The 9,916-nt window shown below is 41.0% G+C and overlaps 2 protein-coding genes across 4 annotated transcripts; both read left to right on the forward strand.

The window, feature by feature from the left end:
* The first annotated feature begins 127 nt into the window (after window positions 1–127).
* On the forward strand, window positions 128–4,928 carry LOC103971981 (nuclear intron maturase 3, mitochondrial). 3 transcript variants are annotated; one of them, XM_009386154.3, is made up of 4 exons: window positions 128–2,703; window positions 2,793–2,886; window positions 3,044–3,097; window positions 4,448–4,928. In XM_009386154.3, the coding sequence occupies exon 1, from the start codon at window positions 267–269 to the stop codon at window positions 2,526–2,528; it is 2,262 nt and encodes a 753-aa protein (XP_009384429.2). In that variant the 5' UTR covers window positions 128–266; the 3' UTR covers window positions 2,529–2,703; window positions 2,793–2,886; window positions 3,044–3,097; window positions 4,448–4,928. The 3 variants fall into 3 exon arrangements, with proteins under 3 accessions (XP_009384429.2, XP_064988341.1, XP_064988342.1); XM_065132269.1 differs by having other exon boundaries at window positions 2,793–3,097; XM_065132270.1 differs by lacking the exon at window positions 2,793–2,886.
* A 521-nt stretch (window positions 4,929–5,449) lies between these two features.
* Window positions 5,450–9,644, forward strand: LOC103971983 (protein trichome birefringence-like 6). The gene is made up of 5 exons (XM_009386156.3): window positions 5,450–6,371; window positions 6,449–6,641; window positions 6,712–6,902; window positions 8,834–8,992; window positions 9,093–9,644. Exons 1-5 carry the CDS (start codon window positions 5,560–5,562, stop codon window positions 9,418–9,420), a joined length of 1,683 nt encoding a protein of 560 aa, XP_009384431.2. The 5' UTR covers window positions 5,450–5,559; the 3' UTR covers window positions 9,421–9,644.
* Window positions 9,645–9,916: the final 272 nt, after the last annotated feature.

Consider the following 9,916-nt stretch of genomic DNA (forward strand, 5'->3'; position numbering starts at 1 on the left):
ACGTTTTTATAACGGTTCGTGGGCGTCGCATATTTGATGTCTTTGTTCATATGTTTACAGATTAATTATCTGTAGGAAATCAAATAAATTATAAATATACTCAGAAACGAACCAGTGGGAGTCGGGGTGGGACCAGCTTTTCTGAGAGGACGAGTCGGGTGGGTGAGTGAGAAGGGTAGACCGACCGGGCAACGTGAGAGTACAAGCGAGCGACTTCTGGCTTCCGTCTCCGTCGCCGCCACCCCGAGCAGCACCCGCAAGGATCGATGCTTTTAGGGCTCAAAACTTGGCCTCTCAGGTCTCTACCCTCCTCGCTTCGATTCCTTTCCTTCTCTACTCCCGCACCGCCGCTCCAAGACACGAGCCCCATCTCCCCCTCCGATCTCGAATCCCTCGTCCTGCGTCAGTACCGTGCCGGCAAGTTCCACAACCTCCTCCCCTACGTCGTCGCCACCCCCTCCGTCCTCCTCGCCGCCACTGGCCGCCTTCTCTCCCGCGCCAACCCCTCCATCCCTACGCCTTCCCTCGCCGCCCCGCCCTTCTCCGTCGATGCCCTTGCCGATGAACTCGGCTGTGGCGGCTTCGACCCCGCCGCCCACTGCGCCACCCTGCTCCCTTCTCGGAAGAAGGGAGAGGCCCTTACCCTTCCCGATCTCAAGCTCAAGGTCGTCGTCGAGGCCGTCCGGATGGCTCTTGAGGTCGTCTACGGGAAGAGGTTCGCCACGTTTGCCTACGGCGGCAGGGAGTCCATGGGTCGCCACACCGCCGTCCGCTACCTCAAGACCACGGTCCAAAACCCTACGTGGTGGTTCCCCGTCGCCCTCCGCCGCGAGCCTTTCGGGACCCGCCACCTACGCCGCCTGGTTGCCATCTTGGAGGAGAAAATTGAGGACCCTGCTCTCGTTGCCCTAGTTGAGCGCCTATTTGGCTCACAGACAATATCCATCGAGTTTGGAGGAGTCCAACTGGGCCGCGGGTTCCCTCAGGAGAGCGACCTGAGTGCCATTATACTCAATATCTACCTTGACGCCCTGGATCGGGAGATTAAAGATCTCCGGGCTGAAATCCACAAGAAGAACCCGAGGCTTGGTGGCCTCGAAGAGAACGAGACTTCCGGGGTTTTTCACAAGCCAATTAGGGTTTATGCCGTGCGATATCTGGATGAGATATTGTTGGCTACTTCTGGCTCAAAATTGTTCACCATGAATGTTAAAGACAGGATTTTGAAGGTCTTAGAGGACAATTTGGAGCTCAAAGTTGATAAATTGAAGACTTCAATCCACAGTGCTGTCTCTGAGAAGTTGAATTTCCTTGGAATGGAGCTTCAGGCCGTGCCTCCTTCAGTCCTGCACCCACCAATGTCAGAGAAGGCCATTCGAGCTAAGAAGAAGTATCTAAAGAGGAAGGCAGCGAAGGCTCAGGAGTTGAAGAATGCTCGTGAGACTAGACGGAAGAAGCTTGGTTTGAAGATATTGAACCATTTGTTTAAGAAGCTCAAGCGTGGGCATGAATTTGAATTTGATTTCCGGATAGAGAGTGAGGTTAGGGAGGTCTTTGCAAATTGGGCACATGAGGTGGTGGCAGGGTATTTTAAGTCTAGAGAGGACTGTTGGCATTGGCACCGGATGCTCAGTACTGGTGATTTTTTGTCTTTGAAGAGGATTAGGGATCAATTACCACATGAGCTGGTGGATTCCTATGACCATTTTCAGGAGAAGCTTGATAAGTATTTGATGCCTATTGGGGCTACTAGAGATGTGGAAGAAGAGGAAAGACTGGCAGAGGAAGAAGAAGAGAGGAAATATGCTAAGAGAACTGTAGAGGACTTGACAGAGCTGCGAATGAGGGTGAATGCCCCGATGGAGCTCGTAAGGAAAGCTGTGAAATTGGCTGGATTTACGAATTCGATGGGAAGGCCCAGGCCTATTAAGTTGCTCATCTGTTTGGATGATGCTGATATAATAAAATGGTATGCTGGTGTGGGGAGGAGATGGTTGGAGTTCTTCTGTTGTTGTCGTAACTTTAAAATGGTGAAGACGATCGTCACCTATCACTTGAGGTTCTCATGTTTCTTGACATTGGCAGAAAAGCATGAGGCCACAAAGCGCCAGGCCATTAGTCATTATACTAAAGATCTGAAGGTTACAGATGTAAATGGAATGGAAGCGGTGCACTTTCCAACTGAAAGGGAGGTGAAGATGATGGGGGATCAGAATCTCTCTGATCCAAAGCCTGTGGATGGTGCCTTAACTCTTATATTGGCTAGATTAGCCACCAATGAATTTTCTTTCCCTTGCTTGGCTCATTTTTGTGGTCAGGTTGATACTGTTTTATATAGAATACGTTTGCTCCAAAATCGTTTAAATGTGGATCCCCTTAACAAGAGCAAGTGGGTTCCAGGGATGGGAGCTATACATGAGAGCCTAAATAAAAAATGTCTTCCACTTTGTTCCAAACATGCAAGTGATTTATTGTTGGGCAAGATCTCTCTTCAAGACATTGATTGTACCTCCTTCGTGGATATGTAATAAATCTTCTAGGAAGTATCTCACAGAAATCACTTGATGGTTGCCAGCCACTTATTGTGTGACATATATACTCATCGTGGCTAAATGTCGTGGAGTGAATAGAGTAGTCACATTCCAGAATCATACAAATTTTACCCTGTTACCCACCATTGAATTCCCACAATTTCTCTTCAAGGTAAGGCAATGCATTTGGGAGTTAATGGTTCTGTGTTGGTTATATATTTCTGAAATTTGGTTATACTATTTTTGTGATTTCTTGAATAGGGAAGCTATGTCAAAGATTGTGGATCTCCAATGTTTTCTACAGTTGAGAGATTCGAAATGACAAGTGATGGATAGGCATAAAATATGCTGTGTGGTGTGTCCAAACTTTTGTTGTATAGCTTTTTTCTGATCAATTTCTTAGACTTCTTTGCTATGGAGTTTTCTTTGCAAGGACAATTATAATATGCTTAATAGTTTCTATTTCTAATGCTTGTTTGTGCTGCTGACATAAGCTATTTTGTTAACTGCAGGATGTGGATGTCCATCTGATGTGCTCTGATGTTGCAACTTATGCTACTTCAACGGTGTGCTTTTGATTCTTGTTTTTTTCTCATGAGCACTTCTTTATGCTTTTCTTGTTAGTGTATGCTTTTGTAGTTAATAAGAGATTAGACTCTTTTCACTGAAGATGAATTTGGTGACTTCTGGGTTTTTGATAATGACCAATACAAACAAGGATCATGAGGTCCTATATGCTTTTTTATTATTGTGTTGACTGGTATTAGTGCTGCCAATTTATCTAATAATAATCTCCATTTTTGTTGGATTTTTGCTAGAATAGTGTGAGACAAACAGTGCTCCATTGCTTTAGGGACCAGACTTCCATTCTCTCATTGATTGGATTATTTTGTCTTGTGTGATGCATTGGCCAACTTATTTTATCTAAGTAAAATACTAATCCCATTCTCTAGATTAATGCCATGTGCACAAGCAAAAGTTGCAGGTAAGACTATACATTTGATCACGGTGAAAAAGAAGACAAAATATTAAACCTTTTATGTCCTCTCAACCAATTGCGCTGGAATCATCATCTCAGTACACGAGCCAAATCCTTGACTTTTGCATGTGACCTTAGCATTTTCGTGGACAATATTATGCATGCGAGTCAATTTACCGTAGAAAATGAAAAAGAATACAGGATAGTTTAACTTCCTCACATTACTGCAAACTTTTGAAAGCCTTCTTGTCAGGTTCATCCTTTAGGATAGAGAACTAGAGACTGCCGGCTAAAAGAGTTTTGCTAATAGGGATTTCTAGTATTATGGCGAATTAATTTCACAAATTTTTATTTGTAGTTTTATATTGGAGAAAGAAGTTGATTGTTGTTGCAGATGCTTGTTTATGTTAGCATTATTCTAGAATTAAGACTTTGGAGAACGGTAAAATACATCCTTTTGCCTTTGTTGTCGACCCTTGACTTTTGCAAATGGTGATCTCAATCTGACTGACCGAACTTAGTAGTCTATTCTCATGTGTTGTTTCTCTGATTCTTTGGGTGTTAATAGATTCACCAATCGATTCTGTTGGTATCTGTAGTTTATTGAAGGGTGCTCTGTTCAGTTACCACAATTTATCAGCATATCTTCATTTTGTAGTTCTCGAAACCAATTTTCACCAGAGTAAAAGCACTGTCTTTCCAACTTATAAAGCATTTCTATTGCCATATAGAAGTTTCATGGAATGAATTTCACCCTGTAAAATTTGAGATTCTCTGCGTGCATGCTGTATGATCCACAGATGACAATCATCATCCACAGACTAGAATAATGTACTTAGTAATGATTGGAAAGCTGCTAATAAGAAACAAACACATAATATTATAACTTGATTGGGCTTGATGGAACTGTAATGGTAGTGATTTTTTTGGCTTTCAGGTAGCTCCGGGGAAGACAAGGGATGATGGATGTGGTTAAGAGACAGACGTTTTACATGCTGCAGTTGGCTAAATCCTTGTTATATCTCAGGTGAAATGGCGGACCCTTGAAAGTTGTGATTTTACCAAATCAAATTCCGCATGTTGCGCTAGCAAGAGCATAAGGTGGACGGATTTCTTCTTCTCTAAGAGTTCATAGAGGACATCCATTGCAGGGTCAGTATGTGCTGTGGATGTCTGAATGCCACAGGCACTCATGTTGTTCACCACCCAATGGCTTTGTCGAATATGATGGTTTCGATTCCTGCTGTTGTGCTATCTCTATTTTATTTGTATCAGTTACAATTTCATAGGAAGAACAGATGAAATTGATTGGGAGCACGATGTTTTTAGATATTGGTGCTTAATATGATATATGTATGTATTGTCTTTGTTGAGATAACGGATTAGTTAATGAATTATTGGTCTCAGATTCGAATTCATGTGGTTGGAATCACATTGTGGCAGATAGAAAAACAATAAAACCCAACTTCTTCTGATTAATTCCATATAAAAGGAAACAATCATTTAATTGATCATAAAGGAAAATAATTCTTGATCTATTCAATCAGGAAGGATTGGATTTTTTTTCTTCCATTATTCAATCAGTTAGAATATTATTTCCTTTCAGTGAAAATCAAATAGACATTAAGAATATAATCACTTCTGTTTAAGAACTTCAGATTAACTATCAATAAATATTATTATTATTATTATTTTAAAAATATTTAAAATATAATAATATAAATTTTTTGATATATTTTAAATAGATATTAATATCTAAGTTTCATCGTCATTGTCCTAACGCTCAACCGACGATGGTTAACTACAGTGGCGTATCTATCCGATTTGGAACTGCATGTGTACGTGCATACTGTCTTCTTACTGTGATCCAACACTGACCTTACCAAAGTAAACACCGGACCGCAATCTAAAGCAACTCACTCCACACCGCACGCTCCTGTTTCGAACCGCTGTCTTCTTCGTCTTTGACCTTAGCACATGCGCGCACTTCTCCAGGACTTTGGCGACTGTCCTTTCCCTTTTGTGGAGGAGACCCTGTGAGAGGCAGCCATGGAGAAGCCCAGGAGCCTCTCCATCAGGCCCACCAGGCTACTACTGCTCGCTTCAACCGTCTCCTCCTCTCTCCTCTTCTTCTTCTACTTCTCCTTTTGGCTTCTGGAGAACGCCCCCTCCGGCAGCAACTCCGCTGCCTATTTCCAGCTCGTTGGAGGCATCGAGGCTGTGGGATCTCACCCCTTTACGGACTCCGACAGCAGTCTCTTGGATAATGCGACTGGGATTCCCATCGCTGCTGCGACTCACGTGTCGGTGATTGGCAATCTCTCTCTGGAGTCTCGGGGCGTAGGAAATGAGGGGAAAGACGAGATCTTTGATGATGTCCAAGCGAGAGAAGCTAGTGATTCTTCCACTGAAGTACCGGATTCAAATGATTTTGGTGGAGGTCCAGATACATTTGAAGACGATAACAGTACTGATTTGCCCGATGTCAATCTCAAGAACAGTTCTGGGTTCTCTGGCGAGGTTTTAGCTGCTGTAGCCGAAAGGATTGGAAGAGGAAGCAGTGAGTTGGATGCTAGAGGAATGGAAAGGGGGAAATTGGAGGCTGATACGACGATGAGCAACAGAAGTTTCTTTAGTTCCTTTGGTCAAGGAGAAGCTTCACATGTGGAGAATCATGGGACCAAGGACAAAACCACATGTGATGTTTCTGATGGAAGATGGGTTTTTGATGAGAGTTATCCTCTCTACGCGAGTAACTCGTGCCCCTTTGTAGATGAAGGCTTTAGCTGCGAGCAAAATGGGAGGTTGGATAAAGACTACATGCAATGGAGGTGGCAACCTTACGGCTGCAGCATTCCACGGTATAACTCTTCTCTAGTTTGATCTGGAAATTAGAAGCTGTTTACATCAGTATGAGCTTGATGGATATACCATTTAGGTTCAACCCTGTGATAATGCTGGAACTAATCAGAGGGAAAAGACTGGTTTTTGTTGGAGATTCAATTAACAGGAACCAGTGGGAATCGATGCTGTGTATGTTACGAATGGCTCTTTCTGATCCTACCAGAGTTTATGAGGCTCGGGGGCGGAGGATCACAAAGAACAGGGGAAATTACAACTTTAAATTCCCAGTATGCATTTAAAATTAGACCTTTTAGCTTGATTAAAATCACAAAATGATTTTTGAGAGGGTTGGTGCAGGACTATGATTGTAGTCTCGAGTATTATGTAAGTCATTTTTTGGTGCGTGAGAGCAAGGCAAGATTAGGACAGAGGCGCGTGATGACGCTACGAATTGATACTATAGACAGGAGTTCATCGAGATGGAGAGGTGCAGACATCCTTGTGTTCAATAGCGCTCATTGGTGGTCACACCACAAAACTAAGTCTGGGTAAGTGTATCATTTGTGCTTCTGTGAATTTAGCTTTCCGTAGTTAGAATTTGTCATCTGATCTTTTTCGTCTTTCCTTATAGGAATTGGTGTTAATTACGAAAACAAAATTATTGTTGCTGAGGCCAAATATTGCTGAGGTCAGGGCACTAGGCCACTAAGATTCTGCATTATCTGTGCCACACCATGTCTCCATGCTACTCACACATCACTTCATGACTGGTTCACCGTAAAGGAACTCATAACAATATTGAAATTCCAGATAGTCATTAACGCAAATTTTATTGCGAAGGTTTTAAATCTGAGGAATTAGGTGTACAACTTAGGTTGTTGAGGTAATTATTTAGATTCTCCATGGGACTCTGCTGTGATGTTCTGGTATTCAGTGTCATTAAGCTTGTGAATATTTCATTTTTGGGTTGATTCGCTCAGAAGAGTTCTTCACAAAACTGCTTCCTAGTTGCCCTATTTAAGATTGAGCAGCATTGTAGCAGAATAATACAGGACGTGTTCTAATCTCGTTCAGTTTCATATTTATTTTAATATTTCAAGCCATCTAAGGTAAGAGCCATTGAATTAATATATATCATTTATTACAAGAAACAAGAATAGCTAGATCCTTTATAATTCAGTTAAATGTTTATTTTTGCTAGGATAATACTCATCGATGTTTTTGACACTTACTGGAGAAGAATGCCTTCTATCAGAGATTGTTGTTTGTACAATTTTGAAATAGTATTTACATAGTTTGAAATACCAGTACATTACCAATACAAATCTCGGTTCAGACCAGCATGGTACTGATATCAATCTGTATCAAGTGTTGTTACAGATCTGTACCGATCAGTCTAGTTAGTTTTTATACCAAATTGATCTTTTCCTTTCTTTAATGTATATAAAAGTATAAAACCCCCCCTGATTTCTATTCTTTGACATGTTTATGAGATGCTCTCAGTCACAATGAAATTACATAGATCTAATTGAAAACCCTATCTACGACATATATGCCTGTCTTGTTATTTCTATGTAGATTTAGGTTAGATCCATGCTATTATGTCTAGATTCATGCAAATCTAAGTTAGATTCATGCGAGGCTGGCCTACATCCCTGTAGAGTTGGATTCAATCCATGTGTTTTTACACTCGTTCTAGAATTAATTGAAACTTATAATGCTTGATTGATGTGTACATTAAAACTTAATGCTAAGTTGCTAACAGAAAATTTAAATGTTTAATGAAAACTTCTAAAAATATCTTACCATAAATATGGGCATAATAAGTGGAAGAGTTTTTCTTTTTCTCTGTTTGTTGATGTGGCCTCGTTGGATCTTTGAATTGCAAAGGAAGAGAGTAAAAGAGAGAAAGAGAGGAGTAGAAGAGAAATTCTTAGACACCCTTGTTAGAAAATTCTCTAAGAGCTTAAATTTTAAAAGGGATGGCTAAATAGTAGGTTTTAGTTTTGTCGCAGCTCAGTATATGGTCTATGTTTATCAAATACACTACAATAAAATCAGTATCTAAAAATTATCAGTTGGTAAGCACAGTACATGTGCCAACCAGCCGTATCATTTGGTCTGTACACTGGTTTCAGCTTGGATCAATATTTATCGGTTGGTAGGCACCAGTCCTTGCTGTGTTTAAAACCCTTGCATTATAAGGTATAGAAGCTGTTTGATTTATGTGGTTCGACTATCTGAGTTAATCCTTTGAACTTTTTAATTGCAAGATTCCATAGAGACACAGAATGGCTCACGGGACTATAAGCTAACATCATCTAATATAACATATTGGTTAAAGATTAGAACAACTTTAAAGAAGAGTGTTACGGTTCATGTATCTGCACCATGATAATGGTATCATGTAACATCTAAACATTATCCATCCATTTATGTACTAGCTTAAAACATACTAACTTTTCTAAATCCTCGACAGTGTGAATTACTACCAGGAAGGCAACCAAGTTCATCCACACCTCGATGTTTCTACTGCTTTCAGGAAAGCTTTACTGACTTGGGCATCGTGGGTCGATCAACATGTCATCCCTGGCAAAACCCAAGTCTTCTTCAGAAGCTCAGAACCATCACATTTCAGGTTTGGATTTCACAAGAGTTAAGAAAACCACAACATACAATATAGTACATGAACCGTGTATACTTGCTTATAATTGCCTTTTATTACCTCTGTAACACAGTGGCGGCAAATGGAATTCCGGAGGGCACTGTAAAGAGAGCATCCATCCAATGAATAATACCAATGTGAGACAAGTTCCTGAAAAGAATGTAATCTTGGAGCACGTTGTAAAGCAAATGAAAACACCTGTGACCGTTCTCAACATTACGAATCTATCTGGACTTCGGATCGATGGTCACCCATCTGTATATGGGCAAAACCCCAGTAAAGGAACTCCAACCAGCATTCAAGATTGCAGCCACTGGTGCCTTCCTGGAGTCCCTGATACATGGAATGAGTTGCTCTATTTCTACCTATCGTTGAGAGAAAAGCCAGCCTTTACAAGCTAGAGTTTTCTCAAAGCTAGCAGATGGAAGACACAAGATTCTTTTCTTTTTGGTTAGGAGATGCATGCATGTTGCTGTTGCTTGTGTTCAGCATAATGCATCTAATTTTCTTTTATTTTTTCCCCATTGCATATAGGTTCAGATATTTCATTGTCACTTGGCTTTTTGGTTTTGAGAAACAAGGTTGTGATGTTATTTCATGTTTGTAACAAGAAGCTTTTTGATTACTTTTTGAGAAACAAGGTCATGATTGTCTCTCTCTCTCTCAACAAAAAGAGGGCTGGTGCTCCCAAAACTTGGTGGTGAACCATGAGAGGGAACTGCTCACTGTGAATGTCAGATATGGTTCCAATTAACATTGTTTTTCAGACAAATTTTAGAGCACTGTAATTTACCAATGCATGTTAACTCTAGAAATTATCAGCATATCAAAGGGAGTGATGGCCACAGTTAACAAGCACAACACAAACCATCATAATCTGTGTAGAACCAGAAATCA

Source organism: Musa acuminata, chromosome BXJ2-11 (assembly GCF_036884655.1).
Source record: "Musa acuminata AAA Group cultivar baxijiao chromosome BXJ2-11, Cavendish_Baxijiao_AAA, whole genome shotgun sequence".
Taxonomy (NCBI): Eukaryota; Viridiplantae; Streptophyta; class Magnoliopsida; order Zingiberales; family Musaceae; genus Musa; species Musa acuminata.